At 47.7% G+C, this 15,139-nt stretch overlaps 2 protein-coding genes across 2 annotated transcripts in view; one reads left to right on the forward strand and one right to left on the reverse strand.

Moving 5' to 3' along the window:
* COL4A2 (collagen type IV alpha 2 chain) overlaps positions 1 to 15,139 on the forward strand; it is a 635,121-nt gene that overhangs the window by 312,775 nt on the left and 307,207 nt on the right. The window lies entirely within an intron of this gene.
* Positions 1 to 15,139, reverse strand: part of COL4A1 (collagen type IV alpha 1 chain) — a 148,055-nt gene that overhangs the window by 3,779 nt on the left and 129,137 nt on the right. The window contains exons 41-50 of the mRNA XM_060080230.1: positions 14,825 to 14,875; positions 13,481 to 13,666; positions 12,733 to 12,866; positions 11,601 to 11,673; positions 10,782 to 10,853; positions 9,607 to 9,735; positions 8,517 to 8,615; positions 7,402 to 7,614; positions 6,325 to 6,502; positions 2,145 to 2,259 (exon numbers count right to left, since the gene is read on the reverse strand). Of these exons, the coding sequence (XP_059936213.1) occupies positions 2,145 to 2,259; positions 6,325 to 6,502; positions 7,402 to 7,614; positions 8,517 to 8,615; positions 9,607 to 9,735; positions 10,782 to 10,853; positions 11,601 to 11,673; positions 12,733 to 12,866; positions 13,481 to 13,666; positions 14,825 to 14,875 (1,250 nt within the window). The remainder of the gene's footprint in view (positions 1 to 2,144; positions 2,260 to 6,324; positions 6,503 to 7,401; positions 7,615 to 8,516; positions 8,616 to 9,606; positions 9,736 to 10,781; positions 10,854 to 11,600; positions 11,674 to 12,732; positions 12,867 to 13,480; positions 13,667 to 14,824; positions 14,876 to 15,139) is intronic.

The following is a 15,139-nucleotide window of genomic DNA, read 5'->3' on the forward strand; positions in this document are numbered from 1 at the left end:
ACGCCGGGCACACCCAGTGCCAGGAATCAGCCGACCACTCCTCCCGGGGGCGGGAGGTGACTGGTCCAGCTCCACCAGCATTTCAACAAACGCTATCCTCACTGCTTTCTTCTGGAAACACTGAAACCTCTTCTAACTTGGGGCGTGAGATGACAGCCAAAATGTGCAGAGGATGCTGGGACCAACTGATGTGACATTAGACTTTCTAAACAAAATTATAAGGGATCATCAAAATCCTTTGTTTGCTACATCAGGTAGCAAAATCCTTTATTTGCTACATCCTTTATTTGCTACATTATCCATTTTCTTTTCTTTAAGAAGAGAAAACTTAAACAAGAGAAAGAGGGAAAAGAAAGCTACTATGGTAACTGTTCAGTTGGGTTGAAGTACGCTCACCTGTCCTCAGAAACCAAGACACAAAATGAAAGACGTACAAATGGAAGATACGGCAAAACCTCTACAGGATGGCTATTACGGACATAAGAAAAGTGAACTCTGGAATTTTAGAGCCATAAGGGACCTCTGAGGACAAAGCTAACGCCCTTGATTCCCAGATGAGGACCCCAGGATTCCAGAACATTCCAGGTCACACTTCCCAGGCAAAGCTGAGATGGGAACAGGCCTCTGGAAGGTGCCAGATCCGAGCCCCTCAGCTTCCCCACAAAGCCCCCAAGCTCAGCAGTGATGGGATGCCTATTCTCCAGAATCTCATCATTTTGATTTGCTCTTGGTTTTGAGAAATTATGGGCAATCGTTGTTCAGATCTTTGTATGACACCCGGACAAGGGACGGGGAAGTGACAGAGTGCTTTCCTCCATTCTTTTTTTTTTTTTTTTTTTTTTGCGGTACGCAGGCTTCTCACTGTTGTGGCCTCTCCCATTGCGGGGCACAGGCTCCGGACGCGTAGGCTCAGCAGCCATGGCTCACGGGCCCAGCCGCTCCGCGGCATGTGGGATCTTCCCGGACCGGAGCACGAACCCGTGTCCCCTGCATCAGCAGGAGGACTCCCAACCACTGCGCCACCAGGGAAGCCCTTTCCTCCATTCTTTACTCCTTGGATCGAGGGCCTCTTCTGTCAAACTGAGACTCCATCTAGTATTTCTTATGATAATGGAGTCAAAAGTCCAATCTGCCTTTGAGTCAGAGTTGTATGTTCACATCACTGCGAGTATCTTGACTTCTCTACACCATAGTTCTAACCTTTTTGGCTTTCGTGATAAAGGAGTCACCATGCAGTATTTAGAATAATCAAAACAACTTGCTAAATTTTGTTGTTGCAATTTTTTGGACCTGTTGAAGAGTCTAAATGCAGGATCTTCAACCCAGGAAATCTCACCATCTGACTGGTGAGAATCTAATACACAAGCATTTGAAGAACTGCTTTCTTGGCAATTTCTACACTTGGAATAACTTACAGCAGAAAAACACAGTTAAGAGGCCACTTTCCCTGTCACTCAAATAACAAGGCTAATGATGATTTGGGGGTCAAAGGTACGTACGACCTGGCCACACCTGGGAGTGTGACGATGGCACTGGGCTTACAGCGGTGACGTGGGAAATGTTTGTGGAGGATCGTTTACAGGGAGTGATTCTAGTGCAACCTGATGGTCCAAGTTCAGAGCTTCTATGTTTTCAATCAGTGCTTTAAACTGAGGCAATAAAATATATAAGAAACTACAATGGGATCTCAAAAGGGTGCTGTGTTTCCTGTTCTAATTGGCTTTTGGGAGGAAGGGAGCATCGGGGGTCTGGCATCTGGGGCAGCTGGGCGGTAGGAGAGCAGACTCATGTGGGAGGGGTGTGGACCCTCGGGCCCCTGACACCGACCAGTGCCCCCGCTCTCTTCCTGACTCTAGCTTCTGCTTTTGGGCTTGCAAGCATTTTAGTAAATGTGTACCCACCATGGGCGCACCCTCCTCTTCCCCCAGGGAGGCGCTGACTCGGAGTCTCATCAGGTCACCCAGCGACCCAGTCCCAGAAGAGGAGGGCTCTGAGCGGGAGCTGGACCCCCTGTTGTCCCCTCCCAGGGGAGCAGGCCAGGCTCCTGGGGACACTTTGCAGGGGGTCCCAGGAGCGAGGGAAAAGAGGTGGGGTGATTGTGGGCAGCTCTTTGGGGGAAATATGGAGTTTCCCCAGACACTTACCATCACAAAGGAGTAGCCAATCCAGAGCGAGGACCAGCCGCTGGGGCACTGCGGGATCTGGATGGTTTGGCTGTGCACAGCCATGACCATGGCCGGAGCCTCACACACAGCACACCTGGAAGGCACGGAGCAGAGAGGCTCAGCACAGCCGAGGCAGGCCTCCACTGGCTCGCTCCTCTCCCCATTATCTGCGCTCCGTCTCGCCACTCCATCTTTCTGACCCAGTGATGTGTTTTACCAAACAGATCAGGTGTCCCCTGCTTGGACTCTGAGGCTTAGGGTCTTCTCATTGGTGTGATAAGCCTGCCTCAGTATTAAAACATTAAGCTCAAAACCAGACCCAACACTTGTCATTTAGCCATCTACTTTGTAGCAGGAAGGAAACTGGAAGGTCAGGTTGTAATAGGGACCATCTCCTGAGGCGCTGGGGCTGCAGGAGACTTTTGTGTTCTCCTTTGTGTATTTTAGTGTCTTCCAGTGTTTCAGCAACGAGTGTGGATTTCAGCAAACACAATGAATGCTCAACAAAAAGGAGATGGTGCAATCCAAGGGCTACCACTTGCAGAACACGGCGATTTGTTTTAAGCCCTGAATCATCTTCAGTGTAAGAAGAACATTGAGTGAATTATAGTAACTAAGACAGATAACAAACCCAGGGCTGGCTGTCCACGTGAGCCTCTTCTGGAGACTCTTTCCAGACCTGGAACCAACAGGCCAGTGAGGGGATTCTGCCCCAGGCCGGACTGGATGGCCCCCAAGCCAGGCTGGCTCGTGCTCAGCTGCTGGGACTGCACCCAGGAATAAATGACAGCAACACACAACGTTCTGACTCAGACCTGCTCTACTAAGCGACCCTTTGATGGTGGGATAACGTTTTGTGGAAAAAAAAAAAATTTAAACATCAGCAGTAAAATAATTATATTCAAGTCACAAACTGAACAGAGTGCTAACAATGCTGATAAATGACTATAAATGGTGTTAATAATTACACCTAGTTATGCTGGAACATTTGCATGAAAATGGATTAGGAGTGTGAAGAGGGCTGAAGTGAGTCATTCGGTTTTCCGTGCGTGTGTGTGTGTGTGTGCGGGCGCGCGCTATTTGCTATTTTATTCACACAAATGCAGATGAAGTAAAGGGCTCAGCTAAACAACAGTGACTGAAATTGGCCTCTACATCTGCCACCATCTGCCTGCCAGACACAGGAGCAGACATATAGCACAGAGGAAAGCGCGTCATGTCAGGCTCTCCCTGGGCTGGCGGATTCAAGCCTCTGCAGAGACGTGGTCTGGACCCCGTCCGATGGGTGCTAGGGGACAGAGGATCACAGATTTAACGAGCCACAAGGTCCCTTAAAATCCGTACACTCTCATTCCCCATATTACCTATGAGAATATGAGACCACGGTTAGTTGTGTCAAAAGGCAGAATTAGAACACAGCACCTACTCTCATACCAGTGGTCTTCAATCTAGAACAATTAAACAGTCCATAGTTTTTGATGATTCATGTCTGCAGAGAGTCGGAAAGTGCTTAGAAAATTCTGTCAGGATGACAGCAGAAAAGTTGGTACTTTTTCTGCTTAAGAGGAAGGATTTTGTTATTAACTCTTTCTAAAATTAAGCTTTAGGACGTCCCCAAAAGGGAGACCTCAGAAGGAACCTTGAGTCCTGAGAAGTCGTCAGAAACCACTAAGTTAAAGTAACCGTGGGACCTGGGTGCTCAGAGACCCAGAGGAATGGGCAGCATTATTACAAAAGGGGATGTGAGATGTGTGTGCTTTCAGAGCAGTGAGTTAAAGGATGTGACTTCTGAGGTCACATCAGACACTGTGCATCTGTGGGTCAGTTAACAGGGGGACATGAAAACCCCGAAATGGGCAGCGCTGGGGTGTTTAAACAACTCATGGTAACGGGTCCACAGAGAAAAGCAAGTCTCAGACTTGAGGCTTCTCCTGGACCTGTTTCTGGAATGTCCTAAACACATCCCAGAGCCCTGTGTCCCAACCAAATCAAGGTCAATGTCAATTTTATCAAGATGGTAAATAGGAGACAAAAACGAATAATCATTTTCTACCTGTTGTCCAAGGAAAGCTGAACAAAAACACAAAGGTGGTTAGTGGTTAGTTTCTGTTCTTGTGCACCCAGCATGGTTCTGAGCAAGAAAAGTCAACACAAATCAGCCCACAGGGACCCCCGACACATGGGAAGGACATCTGTGTTTTGAGAGGTGCCTCTCTGGAAGTTACCAACGACTTTTCCCATTTTAAGACCCATGAGATAAGTTTTCTTACAGCTCAAAAGAAAAATCTTAGAAAGCTGTCGGGAGATATTTTGAGGTAAAGCCATCAAAAATCTGATTTTTCCAATAGGCATCTCCCAGCCTTTCAGGTCCAGGTCTATGAGGTGCATCCTTTTCACAAGACTGTTCTGTGAGGACCAGCCTTCCACACCCTGGAGCTACAGACCCCATAAGTGACCAGTCCACCCCGAAGTAGGTGGTGACCATCCAGTGATGGGTGGTCACCACACGGGGTGCTGGGCTGCTCCAAGCCCCCACCCCATCCGCCCTCCCCTCTGACTCCAGACACCGCTCAGCCCACATCACTAGTCTTTCTTCCTATTCAAAAGCTGCTATTTCTCTAAAGGAAACGTAGAAAAGCTTCCGGTCTTTCTCACTCTCACTTTCCTAAGGAAAACTTGTCCTGCCTTGTCATTCTTTTCACCCTTTACTATCTTCGTGTGTAAAAGTAAAATGAGAGACTAGCTTCTCAGTCAAACAAGTTCGTACCTTTGCCACTTTTCTATTGCTTCTGAGTGTAGTTAAGGAAGCAACTTTTAATTAGAAGGAAAGAGGCAAAAGTAGGAAAATCGTGTACTTTTCGGTCACAATCATTTCAATTTCCCATTTTATTTCCTGCCAGGAAGACTCTTAGGGACCTGAAAACATACCCCAGACATTAATTAGTGTGGAAAACACTTAATTTGGGAAGTCGCTCAAATGCATGCAATCTCAGTGGGTACAATATCACCTCAAGAGGGCAAAAACTGGTGGGGTGGAAGAGAATGAGAAAAATCTTAGGATGTACACGTTAATGTGCACGATACATCAGTATCATCTTTTATATGTAAAGCATAGACATACAGTATGTCCGCGGTGTCATCATTTCCTGGGGCCTGCCTTACACCCACAGTTACGTGCCACTGAACTGTACACTGAAAAATGGTTAAGACGGTAAATTTTATGCTATGTGTTATGTTAGTTTATGTTATTGTTTTACTACAATTGAAAAATAAAAAAATTTTTAAAGTTTCTTGGGGGTGATTCCAAAAAATATGTCTTAAAAGACTCCTTAGGGCCTCCCTGGTGGCGCAGTGGTTAAGAGTCCGCCTGCCGATGCAGGGGACACGGGTTCCTGTCCCGGTCCGGGAAGATCCCACATGCCGCGGAGCGGCTGGGCCTGTGAGCCATGGCCGCTGGGCCTGCGCATCCGGAGCCTGTGCTCCGCAACGGGAGAGGCCACAACAGTGAGAGGCCCGTGTACCGCAAAAAGAAAAAAAAAAAAAAAGACTCCTTAGGGAGATAATTATTTAAGAAAGAAAAAAGCTGCAAAGCTGTTGTAAAGTTTGCCGCGGACTCCAGCGACACTGCTGGTTCATGGCAGGGAAGGCAGCCACCCGGTGAGTCACACAAGATAACACATCTTGTTCCAAAGCCGGGCCTTACCTCACCAAGGGTTTGCACTAAAATTTTTTAAGAAGATAACTGACTTTTTTTTTTTTTTTTTCTTTTTGCGGTATGTGGGCCTCTCACTGTTGTGGCCTCTCCCGTTGCAGAGCACAGGCTCCGGATGCGCAGGCCCAGCGGCCATGGCTCACGGGCCCAGCCGCTCCGCGGCATATGGGATCCTCCCAGACCGGGGCACGAACCCGTATCCCCTGCATCGGCAGGCGGACTCTTAACCACTGCGCCACCAGGGAGGCCCGAAGATAACTGACTTTTACATCCAATTATTTGTATGGCTGATTTCTGTTACAAAACTCAGGTATCACAATTAGTAAACGGAATGGCAATAGATCGAATATTTGGGGGAAAATGGAAAAACACAAAAATCATCTCTGCCCTGGCTGTGAGCTGCTTTTCTCCGTCAATTGTATGTGTGCTCCGATGGGCTGGACTCACCTGCTGATGAAGGGCCTGATGCCCTCCCCGGTGATGGGCGCCATGGACATGGGCATAGGCTCCGGGGTGGACAGCCAGTACGAGTAATCATTTCGGGAGGCGAAGTTGCAGACATTGTTGATGTTACAGAAGAGGAAAGGCATCGTGCTGAACTTGCGCAGACAGCTGCCAGCCGTGCCTGGGGACGCGGGGAGAAGACATTGCTTACCATTCGCAGTCTGCCTCGACACAGAATGCAAGTGAGCTAGCTAATAAAGACATCTATCCTACACAACCGCTAAGGTGGAAATAAACATGTTTTCCAATTACAGAAAGAAGGAAATAAATGTACCCAACAGACTAGTATGACTGGAAATGAGCATTAAGTTCAATGCAAAGTGATCCAGGCCAAAGGGAAACCATCAAGAAGGAGCAGGATGAACAGAAACAAAGCAGTTCATCAGTAGAGAGAGACCTTTTCCTGCAACTGAATTCTAGAAGGAACGTAACGTGCAGCTCCTTGTACCACAGCTAGGAACTCACTGGACCGCGTCTTTCATGAAATGCCGAGCCGTCTTTATATATGTTGGCAACCTCAGTGAAAGGTAGAGGCGTATAACATTAAAACATAGTTTGGTGGAGCAGATCTGAGAGGACTGAGACGATGACGACAAACACACAGCCCTCTACGGATCTAAACTAATAGAAGGACAGAGGAATTGTGGGCAGGATAACGTGGACATTTTGTAAAACAGCAACAGTAAAGCTGCTCTATTTCATGACTATGAATGCACACTGTTACGTGTGTGCTCCAGATATCTTGATCCTACTTGATAATTTGAAGAAGAGGTCAGCAGTTTTATTAATTTAAAAGTTTCAAAGAGTCAGCCTTTACGTCTGCCTGGCTTCCCTTTAGTAGCATGGTGGCTGTTGGTAAGGATGGCCCACTTGGTAAGGACGGAGGGAAACAGGACTCTTTTCCTTGACTAGGTCTTGGTGACACTCTGAACCGCAGGACCAGAGCGGGAACACAGCCCAGCGCCACCCAGCGCCGGACACGCGACGTGGAATGAACACACCCATCTGTAGATGCCTCACCCAAGTCCTGGCCGTGCGCCCGCTCGTTGCCTTGTACGTAGAGCAGAGAGTACCCGTGGTAGAGGATTTTGGTCCCAGGAGGACACTGGGGGTCGTCTGTTGTCTGACTGTGCCTGGTCACGAGGAAGCCGTGATCAACAGACGGGGTGCCTGGGGGACCCATGGATCCTGGCAACCCATCAGGGCCGGGTGGACCCGGGAAGCCTCTTGGACCTGAAAGACAGCAGAGAAATTCGCTTCCTCAGTTACAAACAGGCGAGACTCAGTACAACCACCACCTCCCTCGTGCCACCTCAGCCTCTCCTCTCTGCATTCCACCTGGAGATGTTTTATAAGCATGGTGCTTGGTGCAAAGCAGAAGCTCATAAACTCAGTCCAGTGAATAAATGAAATATGTGAAAATATAAATATATGAATAAAGGAAGAAAATGACATGACTCCATGCCTGTATTCATACAGCATTTGGGAGCTCCTCTGAGGGAGGATTATTATAGGATGATTAAAACAACCATCTTTTAAGGTAGCTTCCCAGCCTCAGTGGCCCAAAGCCAGCATATGGAATCAAGGGTGGAAGGAAGCTCCCGTGCAGGGTGTCCTCCTGTCCCCCGGGTGACCACGCTGCCTGCAAGATGTTCACAGGCCTCCTGCTGGGCTGGGCCCTCTGTCTACTTAGTTGCACCCTCAGCCTTTGGCATCCCAGCCACGATGGGACCTCTGAGGTCCTGCTTCTCGGGAAGCAGATCAACTTTAGTCCGTGCCGGTCAGTGGCCTTCTGGCCAACACGGCACATGCATCTGTTCCCCTTGCCCTTTGCTGAAATGGAGTGTCTGGGCTGCAGGCTCTTAGAAAACCCGATAGGGCCGTCCCTAGTGGCCTCCTTTCAATAACGTGTGGGAGGCACTGAGCTTTGATCAACATCTGTCCCCCTACACAGAAGAGAATGAGGACAACCCTTAGCTCCTTTGTGAGATCCTGTTTCTCCTAAGAAACAAACTTCTATGGAAATCTTTCAAGGAACACTTCCTTCTGCAGGTTTCCATATGCCTGGGCCTAAGGCTTCTAACCCGGAGATGCAGATCGAGGGTAGTGAGGTTGGGACGGCGCAGCAAACCTACCAGGAGGTCCAAAGGGTCCTGCCTCTCCTTTCTGGCCAGGGGCCCCATCAAACCCGGGAATACCCGGTGGCCCAGGTAAGCCCACAGATCCTGTCACACCTAAGAGAGGAGAAAGAATTCATGATCTGGTTGTGGAGGGCAATAAATAGGCTGTATCTTTTTCTTCCCTTTTGAAATGTCTTCTTTGGCCCCCTGAGAGGGAAGCACAGGGCCTCGGACTATAGGTGGGAAAGCTTTCCCAGAAAGCCAGAAGGTTAACACACACTCTGCAGACTGACACCCACACGGGGTGTGCCTCATCTCGGAATTCGGGGTTCTCCCCGGCTTCTTGCTGTTGTTCTGGTTCTTGTTTCGCACACAGTTTGGGGAAAGGCAGTCACATGGGGGTGGGGAGAGATCTGACGCATTTTCATTTTCTCAAGTGTTTCCCCCTCTCGGCCACGTTCTGGTGTCTCAGAAAATGTTTAGGCACCGGGTTTATTGACGTGGGTAGTTTTTTTGTTTTCATGTGTACGGTTTATTCCTAGGTGGTTAAAACAAATTTTCATGGATGCTACCTTTCTAGTCTAAATGTTTTCCTTCTTCTTTATCTTCCATCCCCACTCCTCAGCAATAGCTTCTGAAGTAAGGAGTGTTTAGCCCCAATAATCAGAAAGATTCTAGCTTAAGGTGTCCAGGAACCACAGGGATTTGCGCAGATCTTGGCCACTTGGGTAGAGCTTTGGGGCCGCTGTGGAGAACACCAATCCCTACAATTCTGGATTGCTACTTCCTGCAGTCCCCTATCTCCTGGCAGGGAGAGATGCTTTTCCCATTCCTTTGCCCATGTTTTTCTAAGTGAACATAGATGTACTGAGTTGTGTGCTGCTGTAGCTTTTCTTGGATTTCTTTTTCTGACCTTGTTAGGCCTCTTCAGAAACTTCATGTGGTTTTGACATACACTGAAGGAAGGTAAGAAAGTCATCTTCAAATACGTGTTTACACAGTCACTGCCCAGAGGCTGTTGTGAGACACGCGGGTGAAGAGGAAACGCCGCCCGGGTCAGCTCCCTCCCCCTCCACAGTCCTCAGCACAGCGCGGTTATTCCTACCTTGTTGTCCTTTGGGGCCTGGAGGCCCCTGAAGCCCTTTCAGACCTGCGGGGCCCTCAGGACCAGGGAGCCCTGGCTCCCCTTTGATGATGTCGTATGGACCCGGGGGACCTGGGGGGCCAGGAAGACCTGTGGGAATCAAGGCAGCCATTGGTCAATTTCACTGTCCACATTCAGGGCAGAAACAGCTTCTGACATGAAACCCAACCAAAGGCAGCGCTTCTCAAAAGTAGAATCACGATCAAAACCACAAGGGACCAGATCCTCACGACGAGACACACGGGTGTCTGCGCATCTCTATTATCTAACCTAAAATCCTGAATCCTCGGGACTGGAACAGACCTCGGGGTCACCAGTGTCAAATGTCCACTCAGATCTGGAGGCCTTGATGGACCCCTGACCCAAGGGGAAGCTCATCCCCCTCAAGGAACCACCCCTCACGTGGGGAGCTCCAACAGGTGAAATTAGGACTTTTTTCTCGTATGTATCTGAGATCTGCCTTACTGCACGCCAGAACCACTGGTCTTAATCTTTCAGCACTGAGTAAACGTAAACCTCCTTCTGTTTGACGGGTCCTGAAGTACACGGAGCAGCCACGTGAAGCTGGGGACCTCGGGTCTACCACAGCCTCCCTTTCCTCCGGGCTCTCGCCCCTCACACATTTCCCCATTTAGCTTCTCCCCGAATAATCCACTTCTCAGTGCATTCTGGTTGCTCAGTCCCTCTCTTGAAACACGGTCTTGAAAACTAAACGCAGCCCTCGAAATAAGCTCTGACCCACAGAGACTAGGATGGGATGCAGACTCCCTCAGACCACTTCCTTCTAAGACGAGCTGTGTCTCTGGAGCCACTCGGCAAGTCTGGCTCCCCGTGGAGAAGCCAAGGCAGCCCCTTTCTTAGAAAGAACTCCATACTGTCCAGCCACAGTTTGTTCAGCCTGCAAGATGGATTTCGTTCCTGATTTTTACGGCTGATTTCCATCTGCCCTCAGAGTCTGTGAGATTTTGTCTCTCACCCTTCTTTCCACTGGATTTATCTCAGGCACAGATTTAACAAACTTGACTTTCAGGACAAGTCATTGGTAAAAATGTCAACTAGATTAGCCAAATATAGGAACGCTGCCAAGTGGCCAGAGAATTTTCAACTGCTGTTTTCTAATGACCAAATTCTCTTACCTTTAGTTCCAGGGAAACCTTGGTCTCCTTGGTCACCTTTAACTCCCTGAAGGCCAGGGAGGCCTTTCTGCCCTGGAGGAAAGTAAAACACTGTCTTTGCACAGAATTCCAAACAATAACCGTGTGTGTGTGAATACACACAGTATATATATATATGTGCACATACACGTACACATGTGCTTATGTGTACATATAACATCTACATACATATACACGTATAATATACACATACACACACACAGTGAACACATTTCCAATTTATGCACATGTATTCAGTTATGTAAAACTTTTGATGAAACTCTTCTTTCTAAAACCCAGAAGTCACATTTTTCCAAACATGCAGCAAACCATAAAATGGTCACCACCAGTGGAAGGGCACGTGATTCTGTTTTTGGTCACGATCTGGTTCCCACGTGTCCCCAACTAGACCACAAGATGCCTGCAAGCTGAGAACTTGTTGCATTCACCTTTCATTCATATATACCTGATGCTGCAGTAAAAAAAATCAAAGTGCCTGGAAGCTGGTAGGCGCCCAATAAATATTTGCTTCAAACATTAAAAAATTAATGAATGCCCCAAATCCATGACTTCTCATTGAGATGCCAATGATCCACTGAGTCTTAGGAAGAAAATCAGAATGTCTTTATACTGCTATGCGTGGGATTCTACAAACGGGGCAGCCACCCAGAAATGGCACTTTAATTTGAAGAGAACAGGATCTTGTACTGCAGTGCTAGGCTATCAACAGGAAAGCACCACGGGCTGAGGTTCTGGTGGCAGGTAAATGTGTCTTCGGGCAGCATCTCCCTTATGTCTTACCTTGAAACCCTGGAACTCCTGGAGGTCCCATGTCACCCTTAGCACCTGTAGCTCCCGGAGAGCCACCGATCCCCTAGACACACAAAGAGAACGTCAGTCGGGAACAGCTCAGGAGACATAGGTCCCTCAAGCAACGGGTAGTCAGGAAGTTGGGAACAGCCCCTCCGTGTTCTGAAGCAGCTCTGTGAACACATGTTGGCTTGTGGCTGCTTAAAGATGTAAAAAGAGTGACAAAACCTGTGTGTGTGCCTACAGGAGGGAGCTGGAAAGGGCAGCAGCTTGCTTCAGGCACTCTGCCCTTTCTGCTTGTCCGCCTGCGTGGTACATTCCAGGACCAGGTGTAAGTCCTACATCCCGCTGTCCCCACCCCATAGCATGAGGCCATGAACAGAGTCGAAACTCCCTAAACACTTGCCATGGCAACATCTCAATCTATCAACACCAAAGAACCTTTCCGGATGACTGTACTCCCAACACTCAACCACAGTGATTTTTCTTTAAAATTAGGTTCACATCTTGTCTTAAAAGTGCTTTTAAATATGGGGAAAAAACATAAAAAATACTAAAGAAGGATTATTTTCCTTTATAATACAGTGATATTTTTGTATTTAAAAAATATCTTAATTTCTAGATATTTCAACATAGTTGTTCCTTTCTCAGTATATAAAAAGTTGTAATGTTTCTTTGCTTTACCTTATTTTAAAAAGTGCCATAAGCAAAATTACATACACAAATATATATCTATATATGTATACATATAATGCACATATATATACATAGAGATAGACACTGAATGGCGCTAGGAATAGGGATATATTTCTATGTTACTGAGGCTTTCTTTTTGCATCATTTGTATATAGATTTTTAAACCCAGGCATTGAGCTATAATCTCCAGTAGGATAACATTTCACTGTTGACGGTTTGTGTAAAACTAGATGGTAAAACATTGTGTAATAGTTGCCTACCATGATGCCAGTAAAGACGGCTGATTACTTGCCAGAGAGAGAGGGGCTGATTCAAGGAGGATCTGGGAGTGTAACACACATGAATACACACACACACACACACACACACACACAAGTATTATCTTATGATCCTTTGCAGAAACAAGAACTGCCAAGGGACAACTCACCGGCATGCCCTGGAATCCTGGGTCTCCCTTGGGCCCTGGAGCCCCAGGAGTGCCCGGCCAGCCTGGGTTTCCCTTGTCACCTTTCAGCCCATCAAGCCCAGGGAGCCCTGGAGGCCCCATGGGTCCCGGAAGCCCTAATGGGAGACACAGAAGTCCCATGTTTGAGGTCAGAGGGTGGTTTTATGTGTAAGTGTCCCCGGGCTGTGGTCGTCACCACTGCCACCCAACTGTCCCCAACTGTCCCCAACTGTATACAACAACATCATATTAAGCAGCATGATCTCTGAAGATATCCAGGCAGGTCCTAGAAGGAAGAATTTCCTCCATAGGCAGTAAACGTCGATATAAACACCACAGTCTCAGAGTCAAGTGCCCTGCGGTCTCTGTGCTCAGGGGTGGCCGTGCCGTAGGGCAGCCACCTGTTCGTGGGGGAACAGGTGTGACAGAAGGTTGTGCTGGTTTTAAACAACAGCCGCACGTGGCATTTGTGCTCCAGTCCTTTTCAGTAATGGCCCTTCTCCCTCTCCCTAATTGCATGTTCCTTGAAAGAGCACAAGAAAAGCACTGACCCAATGGAGGCCCAGGTAAAAGGGGCCCAATGTCTTAAGCAGTTTCAATGGTAATAAATGTTGCGAACTTCTAAATAGAAAGCTCATTTGAGAATTTAGTTACTCCAATTTCTCTGATACTTGTGTATGTTTGTGCCTCTGTTTCAGTCCCAGCTCTGAACCTAACGATACACCCTTACCTGGCAGGCCAGGTTGTCCCTGTGGGCCCCGGTCTCCTTTGCGCCCCTCCACCGCGTGGCCCGGAGTGCCTGGCAATCCCGGCTGTCCCTGTGGCCCCGGAGGACCCATGAATCCTTGTTCTCCTTTGGATCCAGGAATTCCTGGGCTCCCAGCTAAGCCTGGAAAACCCACGTCGCCCTTTGAACCTAAACAGTAAAGACAGGTTGAGATCACGGTGAAAGACAGGGAAGAAGAGAAATCCAGTGCACCAGAGAGGAGGGAGGGGCTTCCAGAAGGACCCAGGAGGAAACCGGAGCCGGTGCCCTTCTCTCTCCTTTTTATTAAATAACGTCCCAGACACCCGCCATGGCCCACGTGAAGAAGAGAAAGCTCAGGGTACAAAGAACTGCATCCATTCTTTACACTGTTTAAAGGTGGTGTTCTACGGCAAAGGCATTTGAATGTATGTGTAGACAAGACTGCAAGGTATGGCACTGCTGAAATTAAGGGCTTGTTCTACCAACAGGTGAATGAATAGACAAACTGCGTTACAGCTACACCATGGAACACGACTCAGCAAGAAAAAGGAATAAACTATTGACACAACGAACAGCACAGGTGACTCAAATTCATTATGCTGAGCGAATGAAGTCAGGCGAAAACGTTCATGCTGTAGGATTCCATGAATGTAAAATTCTAGAAAACACAAGCTAATCTACAGTGCCAGAAAGCAGACCAATGGTTGCTTGGGGTCCAGGTCGGGGTGGGGACAGGAAGGAGCGGGGGGCAGGTGACAAGGCAGCCCAGGAAACTTCCGGGGTGACGATGCATTCAGTGTCTTGAATGTGCTGATATTTTCATGGGTGTGTACATATATCAAGATGTAGCAAACTGTACACTTTAAATATATGCAATTTATTAGATGTCAGTGATACCTCAATAAAGCTGTTTTAAAAAAAGTTTTTTAAGTGAGAGCTTGTAGAAAAAAAAACTGCATGTTTAGTTTTAAACATATTACCCCAAACTTGCCAGCAAAATGACAAACTTCTAGGATTGCTGCAAGGTTATTAAGAAAAAATAAGAAGGGAAGGAAACAGGGTCACCATCTAGAAGGATCGTTGGGCTCTCCTTGGGATTTCCCCCCGTTTCCCCCCGCCACCACTTCACAAGGCTATGAATCCAAAACACGCACGCCACACAGCGGTTTGCCGTGAGCCAGTAGGAAGTGTCAATTCGACTGTCCCAGACCCGTAACCTATCATCCACGTCCACGTGCTTCCTCGTATCTGCTTGCCCTGCTCTGCCAGTACCACGTGTATCAGCAGTTCGTTGAAAAGGAAGAACATATTTAGCAAATGTGTTACCTTTCTCTCCTTTGGCCCCTGGAAACCCTGGGAATCCTCTTCCGGGTAGACCTACAAGATAAAGGTAAGAAGTCACGTTTATCTCTCCTAAAACAGCCGAGCTGCAGGAACCGCACAAAGCAATACCCACTCTTTGCACCAATACCATATACTATGTGCGAAACACAGAGAAATTAGTCCGTTGCACTTTGCAAGTAAAATTATATTACTACAGTTGTTCTAAGATACCCGTGACGGGATATATATATAATTTAGTACATTTTCCCAAGTACCTTGGAGCCCAGAACCATTACAGCATTTAGTAGAAATGATCTG

The sequence above is a fragment of the Mesoplodon densirostris genome, chromosome 17 (assembly GCF_025265405.1).
Source record: "Mesoplodon densirostris isolate mMesDen1 chromosome 17, mMesDen1 primary haplotype, whole genome shotgun sequence".
Taxonomy (NCBI): Eukaryota; Metazoa; Chordata; class Mammalia; order Artiodactyla; family Ziphiidae; genus Mesoplodon; species Mesoplodon densirostris.